Genomic DNA, 22,234 nt, shown 5'->3' on the forward strand with positions numbered 1-22,234 from the left:
AGACATTCCTTTTGTTATATGAAGTACTTTAAAGAGGAATAAAAGTGGTTAACGGAAGACAAATAATAGAATATTAAATTGTTACATTCATTAAAAAAAATTGGACTCCAAATTGAAGTAAATGTTACTTCAACACATCATAATATATAAAAAAATATTTTTCACAGCTATTTCTTTAATTGTTTTCCCTTATTTGGTTCTGTCACTAAAAATGGTAAGAAAATGCAAAATTAAAGAGAAAAAGGTGAAGTAGTAAATACAAAACTCATAATAAAAACACATCCCATAAATCAATTGTTTCAATTAATAATATGTCAAAAGCTTGCAGTTCTGTTACGTTTAACTAAAGGAACCACATGTGAAACCAAAAAAAAAATGAAAAAATAATTGGCATAGCAATGCAGAGTGAATGCAACTTTATTTACAATTTTAATTTTTTTTATTCGTTTTGCTTAAGCAGAATCTAACAAACTGCTACATGTTTAAAAAAAAAAGGTCTTGCCTCAATTTTTCGGTAGATTTTTTTTTTAACAAAACTGGTATTTACAGCTCATATTTTTAAATAATCAAATCGTCAAGCTTTTGTTTTTTTTACAGCAAACACAGAGATTTGGAGTTTCCATTTAAACGGTATCACTATAACATCTTCAGTCCAAACTCTCTGCTAACATCCTGGTGAAGTACAGAACAGCTGGCTGCGCGTTGACGTTTTGGAGGCTGTAGGCCCGTCCTGCAAGAATAAGAGTTAGGCAAAAAATATTAGCTAAAAAACCGAAAAAAGCCATACAGGAAGGTGAATAAACAAGAACACTATTAAATATTTATTTCAATTTAGAAACGTTAATATATTGATACCTAATTTGATTTTTATCTATAATTAATTAAGGAAGTAATTTAGCTGCAGGTAAACGCTGTAATGAATCTTGTTTTACTGATTGAATAAAAAGATAATAACGTTTAATGTTATCTTTAGTAGTTAGTGTAATTTCCGTTTGGTTGAAATATCTTCAGAAAGATGCTTCCTGCAGCTGTCCACCTCCACGCTAATCAAATGGTATCAAGTTATTTTCTTGGAATGTTGTAGTTGGTTTATGTCACACATCTCTTCTGTCTTGTTGTCCAAATAAATTAATTTTAGACCAATTTGTTTTACATGAACATTATTCCAGACATTCAGGTCTTTGTGCATGATCTTTCTGGCAAACTTTAGTCTGATGCTCATGTTTTTCTGAGAGAGCAAATGTTTCCTTAAACTTGTGCACTCTTTCTGATTGTTCAGACATCAACAATAGCAACAGCCAGTTTTGGGTTCTATGGTGACATTTTAAGGTTTTTGGAGATTTAGCATCTTGCTGGAGAAAAAAAAGTGGTTGTCTTCATTTAGTCATGAAAACATTTACATTTTTAACATTTACAGAAAACTTGAAGCAGTTTTCCTTCAATCTCTCAGTATTCCTAAAATTAAATTTTATTATTTTTAATGTCCAAAAACTCAATGTCCCAATTTGATTACATGGTAAAAAAAAAAAAAGAAGGACTTTATTTGCGCCTTAACTCTGCAAAAGTGACAACATGGTTATTCTTACCACACTCCACCACAAAAGCTTGTCCAGAGCTGTAGCGAGAAACGCTGCCGTCGACGGTGACCTTCACCGAGCTTGTTAATAAGTTAAAAATCTTTAAAAGATAAAAAAAAAAAGAAAGAAATTAGAAATAAGGGGCCTGATATTCTCAAAGGTGGAAAGGTGAGGTGGAAGTGCACTGACTGTTGTTGCACTATGATCCACCCAGAGGGGTTTCTTCGTGTAGGAGCCCATCAGCAGCTTTCCAGCGCAGAAGGTGCTGCAGGCGAAATCCTCCTGGATACCCAAGGCACAGTTTTGGTAGAAGTACCACTGAAACTGGTCAGGAGTGATCGTAGCGTCACCTGCAGCAGGAACACGTAAAATTTTGTCCTTCACTATGAATGAAAATTGCATTTCATTCCTAAATAGTAACCATTACGTCACAAGACGTTCTTACCATCAGCCTCCACGGTCCAGAGGCTCTGGAACCATTCAGTGATGTTTTCCTTGTCCTTTGACTGTAAGGTCAGGGGCTTGAGTGGGGAGGCACAGAAATCTGACACAGACAGCACGGCGTGGACCCTGGATGACGGCAGATCTGGAACACACAAGGAAATGAGAGATATAGGAAAAAAATTTGAAACACAGAAGGCAATTAGTCAGAAAAATGTCTCTTCGGAAGCCGTAACATTCGATGGAATTGAGGTTAATGGAAGAACATTAGAGGTAAAACTTGTGGATGTGACCAACACACCCCGGAGTCAAAACCCCAGGTCCTGCATTTTTAATTCCCCTCAGGAGCTGCAGGGACTCGGTGTAAATATTGCAGTGTGGACGGCCACATTTTTAGCCCGACGAGAGCGACAGTGAAATGTGGTGAAGTCGTCTGATTAATTCAACGGCAAACCACTGCTCTCCACTGAGCCAGCGGAGAAAGTAATCTTCCCAATCTCTGCAGCAGAGCGGTACAACCTGAGATGTGGACCAAAAAGGTTTCACTTCAACTTAAAGGTTGAGTATTTCTGCATCTTTTCACGTGATTAAATATGTGCAATAAGGATTAAAATAAGTGACTCTGTAAGTAATATGGGGTAACCTTTCTGAAAATATCGAGAAAAATCCCGTCTTTATTTGCTTAGAGTCCTGTGTCTTCCTCTCTGAAGCTTACTCAATGAGTTTTCTATGAGATCTACAATTGTTCTTGATACAGCCTCAAAACATTTCCAACTGTTTTGGTTACTGAAAACATTATGGTTCTCACATATATGCGATTACATGTCCTTTCAGTCCCTAATAAGAAGAGCAGTGACAACAGATTGTGATGCAATGCTGTTCAAAACTCAGCAATGAAAACCTGTGAAACCATTAAAATGGTCTTTCCTTTATACTTATCAATGCAGCTCTGTTGAAACTTGTAAATATGTCATTCTTTGTGCTGATTGAAAACCAGCAGAGACAATAAACATAGAGAAGTGAAAACTGTTACAAGATTTAAACATACTCGCGTCATCGTCACACTTTTCCAGGTCAATCATGGAGGATGGTCCACTTCTGAAGACTCTTAACCTGTAAAAGGAAAAAAAAAAAAAGACAGTCGCAACAAACCCAGGGTGACAGTAAAGACAGATGGAGTAATTTAGGTTCTTCCTTACGTGTCCTCAGCCTGACACCGTCTGTCCTGTGAGGCCTCCTGGTCGGGCTGTGTGGATTCATCCACATCGACCCCACTGTGCATGCCTGCATCAGGCCTGCTGCCTGTTATAGGGCCAGTATCAGCGCTCTCCACTGAAGGCTGCGACATGACATTATGCATTTTACACTGATGCACGAGTCTGTTGGTGACCACAACTGAAGGGTCTTTAAATGTTGCAAGAGAGCGTTTGGCAACCTTTGGAGCAGACAGAGGCTTCACAGGAGCCTCTGGAGCTCCCCCTGGTGTTTTTGAAGCAACATTGCCGTTTTTGGGAGCGCCGAGTCTGAATGGTGACTGCTTTGGCCGCTTCTCCCACTTCTGCTGAGATTTGGGCATGTTTAGGGGAGGCTGCGAGTCGATGGTTTCCAAATCATCGGACTTGGTGACTGCCCACCAATCACTCGGTGGCTTCCTCCTACGTTTTGTTGGTTCGGTTTCCCTCAGCTGCTCCTTTTGCTGACACGTCTGAGATGCAGGGGTGGAGCTGTGATGATAGACTTTTTGAAACAGCTCACCTCCTACAACAAAAGTACATTCAACAGTTATTTCCAGTTTTAGGACACTTGAATGCCACTAATGTTTCCAATTTAGGCAACTTCCAAAATCAAACTAGCATGCAGTAAACTAAATAGGATAAAGCTGAGTTGATTTTCAAAGATACGACTTTGATATTTCTGGCAGCTTTTGAATTAAGTCAGAACATAAATTACCCCAACTTTTACAAGTGATGAAACAATACAATGCAAAGTTGGCTTCGAGTGTAGCAGTGGAAATGGTAGAGATTTAGAATCAGACTATCAGTCAGTATTTATAGGAGTTGTTCATGTTAAGGATCTGAGGACTTTCCAGCTCTTGTGATCTTACGTGAGTTGAGGCTGTGGTCTCTCTTTGAAAAGACCAAGGGGCTTGAATGCTCATCCAGCTGCTGGTCGGGGATCTGCTGGTCGGGGATCTGCTGATCGGGGATCTGCTGCTCCTCCAGCTCTGCCACAGCTCTACGGGGTTTTTCTGCCGTTTCTTTATTCTTCACGTCTCTTGCATTTCTCCTTTTAGGCGGTTTCTTTTTACTCTCCTTAACTTCATTGGTGTCATCACTGGATGACTTTGTGGGCTCTTTGGAGTTTCTCCTTGCCGGCGCTTTGTCTTTCTTGTTCATAACAGTCGAAGGTACAGCTGAGCTGGGCTCTTTGCTCTTCAGTTTGGACTTTTTGGGGGCTTGGGGGCTTTCTGCTTGCTCTGGGTTCGCAGGGGAGCTCACCCACCAATCTCCAGGCTGCTGCTTTTTTCTCTTTCGAGAAAGCTGGGCCTCTTTAGACGAACTGCCAGAGGATGAAGCTGATTTCTTGTCTTGCTTGACCTCTCCGTTTGCTTCAGACTTCATGTCTTTGCCTGCAGGGTAACGAAGAAACGTCAATAACACCTTGTACATGTATTCATACACATGCTGCTTGAGTTACAAGACAAAAGGGTTTAGAATGATGCATTCTAAACACACAACAGCCTAGATCAAGTATTAATATTAAAGTTTAGCAGAATAATTTAATATTTAAAATGAGTAAAGCGTAAATAGACAGAAAAACTAACCAAACAGTGAGTTTCAGAAAATTCAACCCATAGAGCCAGCTGAGATAATGCCCTTACCCTTTTCTGCTGCCTCCTGAACGAGCTGCTCCTGATGTTCTTCTCTAAAAACATCATCAGTTCCTGCATCCTGCACATCTTCGGATCTTTCCGTCTGGCTTCTCTGTTCATTTAATGCGTTAGTCGAACCTTTTAAATTCTGGGCAGGTTCTTTTTCCAGTTCCACATTTGTTTTTCCTTTGGGCTGATGTTCCGACTCATCCGTCTGTTCTGATAGAACTTTCTTTTGTCGTTTTTTCTTGTTTGGTTTCTCCTGCTCAACAAAGTCATCTGCAGGAAGGTCTGGGTGGCTGAGGAAATCTCCTTTGTTATCATCAGACTCCGCCACCTCACGGTTTTTCTCTTTCCCCTTCTTCTTCTTCGTTCTTTGATTAACAGCCTGACTGTCCAGTTTGTTTTTGGCCATTTCGCCTTTCTTTTGTTTCTGTGAAACCTCGATGGGACCCTCATTTGTCCCCTTGTCTGTTAAGCTCTCTTTATAAGCACTGGAGTTCTTGCTCAGCCTCTCTTTCTTACTCAAGCCACTTTTACTTGGGATGGAAAACCAAAGCGGCGAATCATCTTCTAGAATCAGAAAATCGTCCTCTGGCTCCGGAGGAAGAGGAGGACGAGGCTGTGATTTGACTGGAGTTTTCTTGGAACTTAAAAAACACACAAGAGTGTCATTTATTTGTAAAATGAAAAACAATATGTTTAAATAAGGCTAAAGATTTGTTTGTGACATTAATCACAAACAAATGATTTTATCTCGGTTTACCATGATGGTTTGGATTTTCTCGCCAGCTGGATCTGCTTCAGGAAACCATTCATGTCCCTTTTCACATGTGAAGACGGTTCTGCAGGCGGCTGAGTGGAGACCAAGCTGGACTTTTTGGTAGAAGGACCAACTTCAGGCTCTACTCTCACTTTTTGAACTGAATCCTTGATGTTTTCATCGTTGCTGTTGAACACACAAAACAGGAAATACTCAATCGTTTCACAAAAAACATTAATGAGGACACAATATCCTGTTTCCAGAGTTGTAGAATTACTTAACTTGTACTGTTGGGGGAAAATAAACCAAAATACAGCTATATCAGTACTATATAGACAGTTAACATGCTGTCTTTCAGCATGTAATTGCAAAATTATTTGGGGAAAAAGCTAAGTATTCAATAAAAATAAAAAAAAGCTTACCTTGGATTTTGAACCACTGCTCTGTGACTGGACACTTTGGTCAGGACAATCCTGGTTGAAGGTAACTCCAGTTCCCAATCATCAGTCCTGTACATAAAAATAATTAAAACAAATGAAAAAACACAAAAAAGTAACAAATAAAAACTCTTAATTTATCTCAATGATGTTTTTGTAGAACAAAATAAAACAAATTCTCGTACTCCTCAGCTACTTGTCCATTGCACTGAGGCTTCTGGATGGGAACGGGGTCCGCTTCAGATTCTTCCGTTTTCTCTTCACTGTTAAATGGAATCTGGGTCACACCATCATCCTTCTCCTCCTCCTCCAGATTCTCCGTCGTCTCTTTCCCTGGATTGTGTTCTATGGGACTAGATGTCTTAATCGGCCTGTGTGCTTCAAACGGGAAAGTCGGATCTGCAAATAAAACAAAAGAGCTCCACATTATTAAAAAAAAATAAAGAAACATGATGATAAAACACAAAGACCTTCTAAACCTGTGTTTCCCAACCCTGGTCCTCAATGCACACTGGCCTGCATGTTTTAGATGTTTCCCTGCTTTAACACACCCCATTCAGATGACTGGAGTTCAGCAAAAGCCAGTTAATCAGCCATCAATTAAAATCATCTGTGCTGAAGTAGGGAAATGCCTAAAACATGCAGGGCTGTGTGCCTTGAGGACCAACGTTGAAAAACACTGTTTTACACATTTTATGTCTTCCATTCATTACTCGTTTATGATAGTTGGTGTAATTATGAATCACTCCTACCAGCTATTGTTGTTTTACATGTGCTTTACACTTTACTAGATGAACATCTTACCAGTGTCCAGATTAAGTATTGGTGAGCTTGAAGGAATCTGAACATGTCCATTGGGAGCCTAAAAAGAAATTTAAGAAAAATTAAACTAAGTGGTGTCAATTCAAGTAAAGTACATGAAGCCTAAACAAAGATCCAGGTGCAGAGTCTATATATTATAAAACTAAAGCATCAGAAACTATGAGATTATACTCTATAGCCTCTAAAATAATCACTGTACTAACTTGATGGTACAAGGAGATTTGGTATTCTGCAAGTTCTTCAGCTGGGTGTTCTTCTTGTGGGACTGGAGACATGGATCCTTCACTGTAGTTTGTCCCAGAGCCAGAACTCTGAAACAAAACAGACGGTGGGTGTGGCTCAAGTACACACACATCTGTGAAAAAGGAAAAAACAAAATTCTAATTATTGCACAGGCTTAAACTTCTAAACACAATGGCAAAAGTGTACAAAGGTGAACAGTCACCTATGTCATCAAACATCTTGTCGACGTCCTCGTATGTGAATGATTCTGCCCACTGATTAGACAAACTGAAACAGAAAGTTCAGGGAAAAGTTAAAAATTACATGTCCAAACAAAAGAAATGTTGCCAATAAATGTGCTACATTTTAGTTTCTTTTACTTTCAATGAACAAATATCCAATGAAATTCATTCATTCTTCCGAGGAGTAAAAATAAAGATTTTTAACAATATCTCTGTTCAAGCATCCAGGTTGTTGCATTTATTATGATATAAGCTCTTTTGATACATTTAATATAACAAGTTTAAGTGGTGATGCACAGCTAAACTTTCACAGAGGAAAACATGTCACATATCAATTTTTTTAATCACAGCTTGTGAAATTACATTCAAGAAAGTTAACCTGAAAAATCCACCGAGACAGAATCCAATTCATAATGTAAATATGTCTAACCTAAACAGATAAGACAGATGTGATCAATGCTTCCTAAATGTAAATGTTGATTAGTTACACGAGACTAAAATGATCAAAAGAGTCTTGAGAACAAATTTAATAACTAGTCTTATAAATAACTATAGAAGCAGATAAGTACCTTTTCTTCTCTGTAATGTAGCACAATTTCCTCCTAGGTCTCCTCTGAGAAGAGAAAAAGTCCATCAGTTTTCAACACCAACTACTACAAAACTGTTTATTTACAAAAAGGTTATAAGACCAGCAAATAACATACCACTTATACCAGTCAGGTAATAAAGAATCATAAAAATGAATCCAATCATTTGAGCCAGTGTGCACTGGCGGAAATATTTACACCGACTTTAGAAATCACAACACAACCACAAACCTCAATGGATTTCATTAGACTTAAATTACACATAGCTAAAGGAGGTGGAGCACAATTTTGCTGTGGAATAACAATAATACATGCGTTTCGGTTGCACTTTTAACTAATAAAAACCTGAAAAGTGCAATCTGAATTTTAAAACACCAACCTCTACTCAAAATATACTACTTTTGCAGATTACTTTGCAGAGTTATAATTGAGCCTTGATTGTCATAACTACTTCCACAAACACATTTAAAGAAAACATACATAGTATGAGAGCTCTCAGCATCACTGAAATATCAATGAAAGTAGTAGGATCATTAAGTATGACAGGAACAGCCTGGTTCCACATTGGGTAAATTTAGAATGTAATTATTATGGTTTTGCTGTTTTAGCCAAATAGTCACAGAGAGGTACTGGAAATTTCTAATATAGCACCCGTTAACTACTACTGTCACAGCTGGGATAAGAGCAGACCCATGATAGTTTGCAGCCCTCCTTCTTCAGATAGGTGATGAAGACAAAAAAAAGAGCAAGAAAACAAGCTATAACTCACCAAAGTCGGATACTTGGTCTCCATTTTAGTCTGCCAGTTGTCAGTGTTTTAAACTGCGACGACGTTTCGTACATCTGTCGATGCAAAAGTTAACAGCTAACGGTAGTTTTCATTTCAAGTCCAACTGTTAATTTTTTTATTTAGCCTACTAAGTATGTTCTAATGAGCTACTCAAACGGCAGTTAGATTAATATAAACAAGTGAAAGAAGTATTTTATCAACTTTTTCACTCTAAGAAGCAGTCCCAAAAAAATGGCGCTGTTGAATATTTGTAAATACCCCGCGCAGAAACCCGACACTTATTTACCCTGCGTTAGGTCTTACAGGTAACGGTGTTTGAAATCCTATTTACTGTAGCATCCAGTTTGTCCTCTAAAATTATACTTTAGGAACTTCTTAGCTGCCTTAAGAAGCTAAGGCAGTTCTGAAAGTCTACTTATAGACTTTCAGAACTTATTTACATACTTTGAAAATATCTATGTTTCATTTGTGAGATTTGTAGCCTGGAAGACGTCGTTCAGGGTTGACAACACATACAAAATGTTCTTCTTCTACTACACGTCGATTTTCTGACTTACTGCCCCCTGTTGATTGATATGGTGCACAGCAATTTGTCATTTGTTTGGAAGGAGTAATCGCTACATGTTTTCGCTACATTTCCGTTTTTGTTATGGGTTTACAAAACATTATGCATACTGAGAATAAACGACCATTCAAAGAAATGTCCAGGTATCTCATTATCTTGTATCTTATTATTTGAGTTTTTACTGCATTCTTGAGGTGTGCTTTATTGTTCCTGATGTGCATTTTAGATATAAAATCCCTTGCACTTTGCGTGTTCGTATCATTAAATACATCACTAAAAAGATTATTTGTGCAGAAAAAATGTACATAAAAAGCAATAGTTTGCATGTAATGTTTACTTCCGGTTGTCGTTTTCATTCACTTTATGGTCTGATAATTCATATTATCAGACCATAAAGGGTTCATTTTAAGATAAACATAAAATGAACCCGAATACGTTTCATTTTATGTTTATGTTTATGTTTATCTTCCAAAGTTTTCAAAAGACCTACAAAATAAAAGATTTAGCCATTTTATTTTAGCAATGACTTAATATAATAACAATTAAAAATGTCTAGAGAAAAATGGCATAATATGCCACCTGGAATAAAAATAATAAAAATAAACGTATTTTTTATTCCAAGAGTTTAATTCTGCATTGAAAACTATGTAATATACCATAAGACTCCTGAAATTATGTTAATTGATCTAAAAGCACAACGAAATTGCATTTTATTTTTGTTGAGAGATTTCTTTAGTCACACTTCAATTTAAATTCAACAAAATATTTAAAGTATGAAACAATATAAATGTGCATAGAGAACACTTAAGTTTGGAATGTAGGTTTTATTTAAACACAAAACAAAAAGCAATACAGAAAAAATATACATTTAAATATACAAATGTTAAAAAGAAATTTAATTACAACCCATTTCTGATGTGAACTGCTGTAATTATAATGTAATCACAGTGTTCCTATCAAAGTCTTATCTAAATTTGAGGCAACAACCATGACGGCTTTATAGATCTGGCAGTCCAAAAGCATAGTAGCAAAATTATACTGCAGTGAAAGTTAATGTGTCAGAACAAACACAAAAATAGGTAGTTTAAATAGAAAAGGCAGCTTTGTTTGCTTGCTATACTCAAAAGTTCTCAACGGAATATTTTTTTCTGCTTCTCAGCTATTTCAGACACCTCCAAGGCTTTGGGACCTGCGTCTTCATACAGTGGCTGCTTGATGTGTCTCCAAACTACTAAAGCAATCCGGATGGCAAACAGCACACAGGATACAGCCAGCAGGACAGCTACAAGAAAACAATCTGTTAGGTAGTGTTCAGCTTTGAGAATCATTTTGGTTTCTGTTTTGATTACTTCTTCGTTGTTTCTTCACTTCAGATCTTGCCTTAGTTCGTTCAGTGTGTTTTGTTCTCGGTTTATATTTATCTTTTGTGAAGTGAGGGATTCCGTGGTGGGATAAAACACTGCACAGTCCCTCTCAAAGGACATGGTGTCCTCATTCTCAGCAGCAAGTAGGGGGTGGTTACTCAACACAAAAGCAGGGAGGGGGCCAACTGCGTGCTGACTGCAGAGGCAAACGAAAACATAATCAGGATGAAACTAACTGATAAGTTTATTTTTCTTTCTGGTTGTCTAACCATCCACCCTGCACCTCCCTCCGTCTCTTTTTCTCTCCCTTCCCTTTTCCCTTGGTATAGTATTCTTGGAAGCTGATCCTGGCCCATATCAAAAACCGGTAGTCTAAAAAAAATATTTCTTATATCACATTTGCTCTAGGCAATTTTGCATTTCTGACATTCTCACATTATCTGCATATAAAACATCTAAAGTTCCACTTTTCTTACCAATGAAGATGCCATTGCGGCTGGGTGAGGAGGCGTCATAATTCTTGTCCAGGTTTCCAGACAGAGCCCAGATCACAACAACGTAGGGAATGAAAACATACCGCATATGTCTGTCCAGGACAAAGTTTTCCACAACGAACCTGCGAAGGCATTGATTATAAAGATCATGCTATAATTTTTCTTCCCAAAATATACATTATCCAAAGAAATACCACTCACCACACAAGCAGCACCACAGACAACAGAGAGTATGATAGCGTGGCAGAGTCTGCTGTGGACATGTTGGCTTCATACTTCAGCACGATAGTCAGGTTGAGGAGAGTTGCAATGGTCGTCCATGTTGTGTATATCATCACACCATTGAGAACCTGCAGATAAAGATTTCATGAGTTTGAAAATTAAATACTTTTTTTTTTGCCTTGTTTTATTATTCATTTCTGTAAAATAAAATCCAATCATGCCTACCCAAGTTTGGTTTGGGCCCTTAAACTGAAATTTTTGGCAAACTCTAATTACCATTGTTAATTGCAGCTCAGCTGATATTATTTATAATCATTGCTTGAATGTTTTTGCCTTCTAACATCACAAATATTACAGTACATTACAATTTTCCAGATTTTGCAGCTTTCAGTCCCTGATTGCTATGATTTAAAAAATGTGTGCAAGTCTGGTCCATCCTTAGGTCAGATTTTCAAAAGCCTAATGTTTATGTTCTTAAGCAATAGAAAAAAGCATTATGGGAATGTTCCCCCTAAAGAAAAAATGCTCAGTGATTCAGTGTACATGTTTTGGTGCAAAATATTTGTATCAACCAACGTTATGGAGATACTGCCTGGTAACCGAGGGTCATTACCCACAGTTATGTGAATCATGTTCTGATAATGGCTGAAAGACGACTCAGCGAGTAAGAAGCCAGATAGAAATGTAATTAAACTTCTGAACTGTAGATAGTTAAAAGAAACTCTAGAATAAAAATTTAACTGAATATTTTGGAATTTATCTGATGCTAATCTTCCTAAACAAGAAATATAATGACTTATTTAATCGCTGAACACAGCACATATAAACATCTGTTATGAACAGTATATGTTTTTTTAAAAGTCAATGTTACTTTTTTTTTCCATTTAATTTCCCAGCTTATGTTTAAGCTGATTTAGCAGAGGTTGCATTTATAGTTTTTGCTGCTTAGCTGAAGAGTAACTTTGTCAAACATAATGCTTCTTTCATTTTGTGTTTTTTTTTAATAACTATTTTAATGATAACTGTAGTTACATTAGAAACAAGCAAACTAAACAAGCTTAGATTGCTTGTTTCTTGGGCTGGCTGTTACAAGCACTCACCAACATGCGAATGAGCCACAGATCTACTTTGCTGTACTTATTGAGCCAGGGTCCGTAAACGTGAAGCCCGTGACAGATGAAGCCAACCATGGAGTAGTTTGTACAGATAAGCAGGATGAGGAAAATGAGCGCAGGAATCATCAGTCTTAAAACAGAAAACACAAATTCAAACATTCAAACTGCTTGCTTTGTGACTCAGTTGAGATTGTTGCAAAAACAAACTGAAGCTTTTAGAGAAGGCTCCTACCCTCTGTCCCAAACAAGAAGCCAAGAAATGTTGAATCCTTGATTGAGACACCAGCTGATGAAGAATCCATAGGGCAACACTGCGGGGCTGCAGTAGACATATCCATAACCATTCCTGCAGAACAAAACAAATGGGACGGTCTTTAAATCACTTTTACTTCTGTTAACATAAACACAGAATGTTCCTGCTACCTTCTGCAAAGACCAGAAACGATGTAAACGATCATTGCAGACAGCCAGATGTAGATGACGGTCCAGATGTTGAAGGTCCACCCTGAAGGAGTGAGCTCTGTGTCGTACACAGCCGACACATTGCCTGTAGTCGTGGTATAGGGACCTGCGTACGAGAGGTAAGACGCTACTGCCGATTCAAGCTCAAGAGAAAATTGCATATTGAACTGATATTTGTGTTTATCATCCTGCAGTGAGAATTCAAGACTTACAGAGAAAATAATCTTAACAGAAGAGATAGAATATGATCCAACTCACCAACTCCAACCACAGAAAGCCCGTTGAACACGAGACTTACTGCATAGACGGCAACAGATACTAATATGGCAGCAAGTCGCCCATAGTTGTGCTTTCCCATTGTGGTCTGATGCAAATACACTATTGACAAATAGAGGAAAAATACAGTTTTAAAGTATGAAAACAGTGATAGAAAAAAAACATTAATACTTCTTTTTAAAATTTTGATAACAAACAAAGATTTACATTTACGCTTTGAAACAGCTTGTATAACATTACATATACATTCATGAGTTGCTATGTCAGCTCCGCTTTATGCAAGTCAATAAAAAACTGGCAACGTGACAGAAAACAAAGTCCACATATACATCGGCTGTAGCGTACCTTGTTTGCTCTTCTGATGTCCACCAAGTCGCTGGTGTGAAGAGAGTGAGTAAATGCGGAGCATCGGCGGGGGATCGGCCTGTTATATAGAGGTTTAAAGTTAGGTAAGAGAAACGTTTACGACCCACCTGAGGGTCACGTGCAGCTCTTATCTTACAGGCACTTGCAGCTTGGTACAGAGGGTCCAGTTATTTTTAGAAGATGCACATATATATATTGTACATTCCTTCTTTATTAAAATGATGGTGCTTTTTTTTATTATTATTAATCTTTGGTTTATGATTAACAGACAAACCAAGCAAACAGATGTTTGAAACTGTGCTTGTAGTTTTTGTTACATCAGATGACATCATTTAACAAATAAGTCAGATGTGGTGTCTGCACTACTGCCGTGCTTACCGCAAGGAATGTTTTGGCAAATAGACCTTTCGATAAATAATTTCTTGAACTTTTGGCTTAGTATTCTGAGAAACCCATAAATATATAAATCTATAAAAACCGACGAAAGTAGCACATGTATGAATGAGATCAGAGAGGCTCAGAACTGGTCAGGATACTGTTCTCGTAATCAGCTGAAGCGTTTAAATGTTGGCTCCCGAGCCTTTAAATATCCTCTCTACAAGAAATGTTTTTGCTTATTTCTGTCACTTTAATTTCAACACAGGTGAAGAGCAGCAACTTCTGGCAGATGTTTAGGTCACAGCAACTCAGCGCAAAGTCATCTTATTTGATAACGTTTGTTTCATAAACCTTCCCTCCGAGTGTAACAGACTCCTGCAAGCGACGGCACCCCCACCCGGATATGGTGTGATAATTCATAGTAAGCAGATTACGGAGCAGATAAAAACATATGGGAGATTTGAAGCAGAGTTGTAAAGGATGTTCTCTATTATCGTCGTGATACCAAATTAATTCAAAGGTTTTCATGTAGTGATGCTTGAAACTCGACTGAGGCATATTAGTCTCAATGATTTTCAACATTTTAACTTACAGAAAAGTAAAAAAAGAATAAAACCTGGTTTTTGTCACAGATTGAAGCTTTTAGCATCATTCATATTTAATTGACAAAAATTAATTGACCTAATCATCAGTAAGATTAGGATCAACAGACTTCTACTCAGTTTTAATCATCAAGCTGTTTAATTGCTGAGTTGATGTGTATTTATTAATATATTTAAACAAGTTTTATCTACTCAATATTCCTTAATCTGTTGAAGATTAAAGAGAAAAGCTCTCTCAGTTCAATATTTACTATTTGTTGCACAGAAAATGTACGGGAAATTTATTTGGTTTATTTTGATTAACACACTATTCTATGTCTGTATTTGTTGTTTATGTGAATTCATTGAAGAAACAGAAAAACATTTCTATTTCTTGTTCTTGTTCTAGACAGTACCACAACAGCAAAAATTTGGCAATATGTGGATAGTGTTGCATTCAGAAAAATTCCAAATGAACTGATACTCATACAAATATGAAAGGATGGAAATATGAAACATGGAAAATCTAGATTTAGATCTAAATTTAGAGTTTGTTTTTACTCTGAGCTTTCCTGCATTTATTTGAATCTGGTTAATGTTCGGGCACATTTTGTAGCTCAAAGAGAGCACTGGGTCTTATTCTGATTTTCTGTTATCTGTTAATGCAACCCTGGATCACTCAGAGGGTTTTGATTAACACTAAATAGTTCGTTAATATTGCTTGAGCTACTTAGAAAAAAAAAATCTGACTGTTTTGTTAATGTATTTAATGTCTTGAATGTGTTGTCTTGTATTATTTAATTTCCCCTCAAGGATAAGTGATGAAATTCTGATTCTAACATTGGCACTGCAAAAATGATCCAGACTTATCCTTTATAAATTGATTTAAAATAGTCTTTATTTTCATAATACAAAAGCTAGACAACCCAATAGTCATAATATATGAACAAAAAGCAAACAATAACATAACGAAACCTAAAGGACAAAACTCATCTGAAATAAAAAAACGGCACACACATTTCTAATCTGTGAGGGAGCTCAGCGTGTTTACAGGTGTGTTATCATACAGGTTCATAAGAGCTTCATGATGAGTCAGCCATCTTCTCAAGGACACGCTTATCATTTTTAAACAGATGCAATGGATTTTCAGATATATCTTACAGAGATCGCAAGATAAAGTCAGACATAAAATAAAAGCCTCAATCACACACACACAAAAGACGCTCATTTAAACATCTTTTTCTGCTTCTCTGCGATCTCCATTGGCGACATGTCATCAGGGTTTACGTCTTTGTAGAGCGGCTTTTTGATTTGCCTCCAGGTGACCAGAAGTATCCGTGCAACAAACAGGAAACAGGCGATGCCCAACAGTGCAGCTGTGTTGAGGAAAAGTAATTTATCGTATTACTAATTACATGTAAAGGTGCTTCTCATCTATTCTGACTGAGTTTGAGCACTTAGAATATTAGGCAGTGGTTTCAGTAAATATGCAAAGCCAGTAGAGACCACAGTTGTAATTGCAGGGAAAAGTGGTTCCGTAAACTTAACTTAGGCTGGAGTTTGTCACATTGTCACATTTTTAAGTATCTACATTGGTTAATAATATGTATGATTTTGAATTGTGTTGACGTGCTGTGTTTTACGACTTGATCAAGTCCTTCAGCCCAAATTATTATGCTTGATACTTGAAATGGAGATTTTTGTTTTAGAGTTGTTTTTCTAAATCTACATGTAACTTTCAAGATTTGGTTAGGACCAGATGATTTGCTGAAAGAGAATGTATATTCTCTTTACAATATCATTGCAATACATGTGCTCTTGCAAACAAACTGAAAGTCGTTGCAATGTTGTCGACTGAGATAAGCATCCTTTTTCCTTACCAATGAAGACGTTACTGCGAGTGGGATCAGCAGCGTTGTAGTTTTTCGTAAAGACCCCTGTCAGCGCCCAGATCACAACTGGGTAGATGGAGAGAATGAACCTGACGTGTTTGTCAAGGACAAAGTTTTCCAGGAGGAACCTGAGACAGCCAAAGAGACAAGATATTGCGTCCATGTTTTTATTTTTCCGTAAAAATAAAACAAATAAAACTTTTTTTTCCAACTTATACACACCACGCAGCCACCACTACGGTCAAAAGTGAAAGGGAAACCGTGGCAGCGTCTGTGCTGGACACTTTGGCGTCATACTCTAACACAATGGTCAAGTTAACGAGAGAAGCTATGGTTGTCCATGTGGCATATATGGCGACCCCATTCTGAATCTGCAATACAGACAAAAGAAAATATTAAGACAGAAGCTGAGAAGACAGTTGAACAGGTAAAAGCTAAGCTGGAAAAACTAACCAACACTCTGTGGAGCCACAGGTCTACTTTGTGGTATTTGTTGAGCCAGGCTCCATATTGGCTCAGGCCGTAGCAGGAGAAGAATATCACACCATAGTTTGTCAGTGCGATCAGGATGAGGAAAGCAAGCGCAGCAGGCATGAACCTTCAAAAAAAAAAAATTACACTTAGAATAAAAACACGGTTTACGACCAAACTTCACATTTACAACTGTTTTGTAATTTGCACATTCTGCTGCTTATCTCCTTAGCAAAGGTCAGCTTTATCAGTGGGCTGCATAATGAAATATTCTGTCCCTAATCCAACGCTTTCAGTCTGCAAACTCGTGGATACAATAAATAAAACGCCCCCATAATGAACTTTTGGAAACCTTTGATAAGTAGTTAAATCATTTGTACAACTGCACGGAGGCAGCACATGCAAATGTCTGTTTGTCAAGGAGATGTGGTTTGCAGAGCTGGATGTATCAGATGAAAAAAATTACTTATTTCGAGACTCTTCTTAGTTTTTTTAGGGATGGTAATTTAGACATTTTAATTTTTACCAACAAAATTGTATTTAAGTTACTTAAATTTTTATTTTTAAATTAAAAAAATACAAGCAACAAAGAGCAATCCAAAAGAACCAAACTTTGTATATTTTGAAATATACAAGGGCTAATGAGGATTTTCAGTGTTTTGTGAAAACAAAATGCAGCCTGTTCCTCCTGACAACTAAAGTATCCTACAAATCCATTTGATGTACCAGTAATGCACAATAGCTTTGATTTTGAAACACTGAGTGCACCGAATACAATAAATATGGCACTTAACATTATTGTAATGTCTTAAATAATCTCTCTCAAAACAAACTACCTACAAATGGAAAAAGAACAGATTAAGCTGACATGAAAAAGTTTCCGTCTTACATTCTGTCCCACAGGAACAACCATGAGATGTTGAGAACCAGATTCAAGCACCAAAACGCAAAAAAGCCGTACGGCAGAACAGCAGGGCTGCAGTAGACATAGCCGTAGGCGTTCCTGCAGAGAATATTTGCACACCGCCAAAGTCACTATTGTAATTCGATGTTTCACTTAAGCTGAAAACCTCAATTTGAGCTTTTTCACTTACTTTCTGAAGATGCCGGAGAGGATGTACACCATCACCAAAGCCAGAAACAAGTAAATGATAGTCCAGATGGTGAAGGTCCAACCTGATGGTGTGAGCTGGATGACAAACTGAGCGGAAATGTTGCTGGTGTCGTATAAAAACGGGGCTGTATAGTAAACGAGAAAAAAAAGATATATATGAAAAATCAGCTAAAAGGGTAAAAATAGAAACAATGAAACAATTATAATACAGTTAGCCTTTTTTCAACTTTTTCAATAAAAAAATAAAGATTTAACCATTGTAATGCAGAAAAGAATAGTATTTTATGTCATTGATATTACAAACAATTAAATAACTTAAATCTTTAAATTCAAACTCACAGCTTCCTGCTGCTGCCAGCGCAGAGAACACCATGGTGATGATGAAGATGATCAATGCCATCGCCATGGCAATCAGAAGACCGAGGTTGTGCTTCGCCATTCTTGATGCTTCAACTTACCTGAGACCAAGAAATATTTGTCAACCAATCTGGAAAACGGAGAGAAAAAACGATATTGGTGCCACGTCAGACAATCTGCATCATTAGCAGAAACCTACCACTTATTTGCCCCTGAATAAGAGTTCTCCGCAGTGTGGTGCAAAACGAGGGTCTTCACTGCATTTAATAGGTATGGTTGTGTAATAGCAGGACTTTTATGACGTTGAGTTTACTAGACTGTTCCGCACGTGTGCGTGTTTGAAACATACGACACCAGACACTTTTTTTTTTTTTACCTCAATACAGATAAAAAACTTGAAAGAATGGAAAAAAACGAGGTGCCACCTAAGCTGACTCCTGTTTATGACTCTCTTTAGTAATTCTGAACACATAAAGAGTGAGACTTTGCCCCCATACTGTGTTGGATAACATAGTATTTATGACCCATTCATACATTCACGTAAGCTTTCTTACTCAACCCCTGCATTACTCTGTTAGGATTGGCCAGGAAGTGATTTTAATCCACCTGATCTTCAGAGTTATGAAATGTTGAGCTGAACAAAATGCATCATGGTCCTGAAAAAAAAGCTGACAGTGTGTCTTATTAGCAAACAGGTAGATTGAATGACTCGAATTATGTAAAAATGTTTTAAATAACATTTTTTCTGGTATTTGTTTAGCTGAAATACCAAAAACACATTTGCAAAGAACAGAGTAAATTCTTCTGATAAAAATAAGACCTCCAGTAGTCTTTAAAGAATGCTAGTGCAATCAAAATCTGTAACTTTGTTTTTCCCTCAAACATTAGATCATTTTGAGTTATTATCTGGTGAATTAAATAAGTTATGCTTTTTATGTCTGTTTGTTTACATCAGGGGTCTGCAACTTTTACAACACAAAGAGTCCAGGTAAACAAAACTCATTTAGACACAAATGTTACAGCATGCGACCTTTATTTTTTTTATTTTATTTTTTTAAAAAGATAACTTATTATTTTTGATAAATTGTTACTGTAGATGAGAAATTTGAAGTAATTTTATGGAACCACCATTATGTTTCTATTTTGGGGATTTAAAATAAAAGAAAACCACAAGTTTTCCAAAAGGAGAATGGATGTGCTTTATTCTATGGGATATTGAATCTGGTAAAAACGATCATTTGTTATTAAAAATATTATTATTATTGTTGTTGTTGTTGTTGTTATTTATTTATTTATTTATTTATTTATTTATTTATTTATTTATTTATTTATTTAAGTCTCACTTTGTGGCTCCCTTGTTTCTAACCGTTGCTGTTTCTCTCCAGTCAAAAGCAAATTTATATTTATAATCCAGCCAGGATTTCTGGGTTCAAACATGCATCTTTGAATAAAAAAAACAACAACAACAACAACAAAAAACTTTCCGACTTCATACACTCTTGTGATGTACGATGTAGAATAAAGTCTTGTTTTATGGAGAAATGGAAACTTTTAAGAGACAAAGGTTTAAATTTGTTTTCTGTTGGATGCTCAGAACATGATGGAATTATAGGAATTAGAAAACAGACAGATTTGCTGTACAATCTTAAATACAGGACTCACAGCTAAATGAATCTCTAAACTATAAGCCCACAGACATATTACTACAACTCTATACTAGTGTCGTCTGATTAAGAGTTTATAAAACAGAGGACTAGTTTATTGCAGTTACGAAAACGTATTTCGATTTGATCTTATGAAATCGCAGGACAGGAATTATGAAACTATAAAAGATTACTACCCTTCTAACTCCAACTTTTAAAGTGGGCATTATGCAATGAATGTTTAAATAGGAATGTTACAAAACTATGCACACAGTGATACATATGTTTTTACACACAAATAAAACGCCTTCACAAAAGTTACTCTTCGGGAAACTGTTTATTTTGTGTTTTCATAAAGATTTCAGAACAAGTCGCGTGTGTCCATCGCTGTTAGTAAACAAATACAAAATAAACCGTTTGGCACGTGAACTATTTCCACATCAGTCATCCTCGTGCATAACTGAAGCTTTTTTTTTTAATTAACTTTTTTTTTTAACAGTGACAGGCTGAACTCTGCAGATCAAATCGTCTGCAGCAGACTTGGACTCAAACATATTTTGACATAAACATAAACAAGCTGCAAGAAAATCATTTTTGATCGTTACAACAGAGTCTTTCTCAGCTTTTGGGGGTAAAACTGAACACATGTCCAGAACATTCTTTCTTTCTTTCTTTCTTTCTTTTTTTTTGTAATTATGTACAGTTTTTGTAATTGTCATTTGAGTCTGTCAAGTTACCAGAACTTGAAAACTGGCAGCTCCGTCTCTGCCTCCATCCGCTTTTTTCCCTGCGGACAGTACCTGCGTGTGTGAGCGTGGTCCCCGCTGGCCCCGCAGATGGGGCAGGTGTAACTCCACAGGATGGGGCAGGTCACCTTCCCGTCGTCCGATCTGAGTGCGTGGGACCGGTACACCCTGGGAGACTCCCCGTTCTGCCTGCAGAAGCGGCAAAGGTCCGCCGAGGTCTTGCTGCAGCTGCTGGTGTCCGATAGACTGCTGCTGCTGCTGACTGATCTAGTCTCTGAGGATTTTTTCCATTTCTTCCCATCGAGTGACGTCTGGATGATGCGCATCTGCTGCACGGGCTTCTTCCTGGGCTCCTGTGTGTCTCCAAGCTCCACCGGACGCCGGTCGCCCACCAGGAGCGTGTTCAGGTTCATGTAGTCGTGCCACATGTCGAAGCTCTGGAAGTCCACTCTTGTTTGCGTTGTGGTCATTTTTGCCTATACAGGATTGTCTGAGTTTGACTTTGATCGCATTATGGCATATTTATAGACGCGTGGACATAGCTTCAGACTGCAACAATGTTTACGTCCTGAGATGGGTGGCAGGTGCTTAACTATGCAGTTTGACGTTTTCACCTTTTATCTTAAACTTTTCTTTTGAAGAAAAGCGATTTTATTGTTGTCACTTGCCACTATGGAAGATGTAATAGACTTTGTCCATTAAGTCAGCCTATCTAATTAAACTCCATCGCATAGTAGTAATAAGGTTTGATTAATTTTAATATCTGTACTATAATTAACAATAAGTCCGATTAAATTATGGTATGAAAAATATTATGAGGCTCTCAATCAAAATAATCTATGAAACATGATATCAAATATTCTTTTCAAACTTTGCAGACTGTGCACAGTGCTTTGTTTTGGAGGTGATGGGTCAAATGTTCATCAATCCCGATGGCAGATCGCTGCTCTTTGTAGACAAATAGGCCTTTAAATGTTAACGTCTGATTGAATATGTTTTAAATGCTTGCACAAACAGGGATACGAATGAGGAGAACATTTATTTAACATTCAGAAATTATGTATTTATTTACATATTTTTACCTCTTAAGACAAATTTGCTTTAAAAGACCTGGTTTTAGAGGAAATGTCAAACAGATTAATTCTCAACACTGTTATTTATTTAATTTACATATATTTGATTTTCATGTTGTATTGTTCATATTATTATTGATAATAAGTATTAGAAAAAGAGAATAGTGTGATTCAAAATATATTAAATGTAAATAATTATATTATATTTTTTATTTTTGCAGTTTGTGATTTTCAAGATGCAACATTGTGTAATCACATATATTTTGGGGTACCTCAACTCCCTAGGTTCAAGGTGTGAATTTGGGATTAAATTCACACCTGAATTTGAGAAAAAAAGAACTGTAAGTCACTAAAACTTACTG

At 37.0% G+C, this 22,234-nt stretch overlaps 4 protein-coding genes across 7 annotated transcripts; all 4 read right to left on the reverse strand.

The window, feature by feature from the left end:
• Positions 1 to 400: 400 nt before the first annotated feature.
• LOC103139695 (titin homolog) lies at positions 401 to 8,977 on the reverse strand. 4 transcript variants are annotated; one of them, XM_016672651.1, is made up of 17 exons: positions 8,733 to 8,977; positions 7,946 to 7,989; positions 7,358 to 7,422; positions 7,116 to 7,267; positions 6,895 to 6,952; positions 6,276 to 6,489; positions 6,076 to 6,162; positions 5,657 to 5,839; positions 4,900 to 5,540; positions 4,226 to 4,647; positions 4,123 to 4,195; positions 3,218 to 3,776; positions 3,067 to 3,131; positions 2,023 to 2,163; positions 1,767 to 1,927; positions 1,587 to 1,677; positions 402 to 730 (listed from the first exon to the last, which is right to left on the reverse strand). In XM_016672651.1, the coding sequence occupies exons 1-17, from the start codon at positions 8,754 to 8,756 to the stop codon at positions 648 to 650; spliced, it is 3,063 nt and encodes a 1,020-aa protein (XP_016528137.1). In that variant the 5' UTR covers positions 8,757 to 8,977; the 3' UTR covers positions 402 to 647. The 4 variants fall into 4 exon arrangements, with proteins under 4 accessions (XP_007554532.1, XP_016528137.1, XP_007554530.1 ...); XM_007554468.2 differs by having other exon boundaries at positions 4,123 to 4,180; positions 4,211 to 4,647; XM_007554465.2 differs by having other exon boundaries at positions 4,123 to 4,647.
• A 1,202-nt stretch (positions 8,978 to 10,179) lies between these two features.
• Positions 10,180 to 13,690, reverse strand: LOC103139799 (uncharacterized). Its single transcript, XM_007554629.2, has 8 exons — positions 13,597 to 13,690; positions 13,234 to 13,353; positions 12,937 to 13,081; positions 12,746 to 12,859; positions 12,499 to 12,643; positions 11,378 to 11,526; positions 11,159 to 11,298; positions 10,180 to 10,600 (listed from the first exon to the last, which is right to left on the reverse strand). Exons 1-8 carry the CDS (start codon positions 13,658 to 13,660, stop codon positions 10,449 to 10,451), a joined length of 1,029 nt encoding a protein of 342 aa, XP_007554691.2. The 5' UTR covers positions 13,661 to 13,690; the 3' UTR covers positions 10,180 to 10,448.
• Positions 13,691 to 15,457: 1,767 nt separating this feature from the next.
• LOC103139800 (uncharacterized) lies at positions 15,458 to 20,937 on the reverse strand. The gene is made up of 8 exons (XM_016672658.1): positions 20,854 to 20,937; positions 18,393 to 18,511; positions 18,034 to 18,178; positions 17,829 to 17,942; positions 16,922 to 17,066; positions 16,691 to 16,839; positions 16,457 to 16,596; positions 15,458 to 15,952 (listed from the first exon to the last, which is right to left on the reverse strand). Exons 2-8 carry the CDS (start codon positions 18,490 to 18,492, stop codon positions 15,801 to 15,803), a joined length of 945 nt encoding a protein of 314 aa, XP_016528144.1. The 5' UTR covers positions 18,493 to 18,511; positions 20,854 to 20,937; the 3' UTR covers positions 15,458 to 15,800.
• On the reverse strand, positions 20,549 to 21,848 carry nanos2 (nanos homolog 2). Its single transcript, XM_007554471.2, has one exon. It carries the CDS (start codon positions 21,267 to 21,269, stop codon positions 20,787 to 20,789), a length of 483 nt encoding a protein of 160 aa, XP_007554533.1. The 5' UTR covers positions 21,270 to 21,848; the 3' UTR covers positions 20,549 to 20,786.
• Between the last annotated feature and the right edge of the window lie 386 nt (positions 21,849 to 22,234).

The sequence above is a fragment of the Poecilia formosa genome, unplaced genomic scaffold (assembly GCF_000485575.1).
Source record: "Poecilia formosa unplaced genomic scaffold, Poecilia_formosa-5.1.2 Scaffold64, whole genome shotgun sequence".
Taxonomy (NCBI): Eukaryota; Metazoa; Chordata; class Actinopteri; order Cyprinodontiformes; family Poeciliidae; genus Poecilia; species Poecilia formosa.

Bases quoted from the DNA above. Each gene is read 5' to 3' on its own strand.
- nanos2 (XM_007554471.2), bottom strand. From the start codon at position 21,269: ATGACCACAACGCAAACAAGAGTGGACTTCCAGAGCTTCGACATGTGG.
- LOC103139800 (XM_016672658.1), bottom strand. From the start codon at position 18,492: ATGGCGAAGCACAACCTCGGTCTTCTGATTGCCATGGCGATGGCATTG. The intron at 18,179-18,392 runs GTGAGTTTGAAT...TTTACTATACAG, and splicing joins GCTGGCAGCAGCAGGAAGCT to CCCCGTTTTTATACGACACC. The intron at 16,597-16,690 runs GTGTGTATAAGT...TGGCTGTCTCAG, and splicing joins ACCGTAGTGGTGGCTGCGTG to GTTCCTCCTGGAAAACTTTG.
- LOC103139799 (XM_007554629.2), bottom strand. From the start codon at position 13,660: ATGCTCCGCATTTACTCACTCTCTTCACACCAGCGACTTGGTGGACAT. The intron at 11,527-12,498 runs GTGAGTGCTTGT...CTTTATCTGCAG, and splicing joins TGTGGCTCATTCGCATGTTG to GTTCTCAATGGTGTGATGAT. The intron at 10,601-11,158 runs GTAAGAAAAGTG...GTTTTCTTGTAG, and splicing joins CCGCAATGGCATCTTCATTG to CTGTCCTGCTGGCTGTATCC.
- LOC103139695 (XM_007554465.2), bottom strand. From the start codon at position 8,756: ATGGAGACCAAGTATCCGACTTTG. The intron at 6,490-6,894 runs GTAAGATGTTCA...TTTTATTTGCAG, and splicing joins AATACTTAATCTGGACACTG to ATCCGACTTTCCCGTTTGAA. The intron at 4,648-4,899 runs GTAAGGGCATTA...GTTACCCTGCAG, and splicing joins TCAGGAGGCAGCAGAAAAGG to GCAAAGACATGAAGTCTGAA.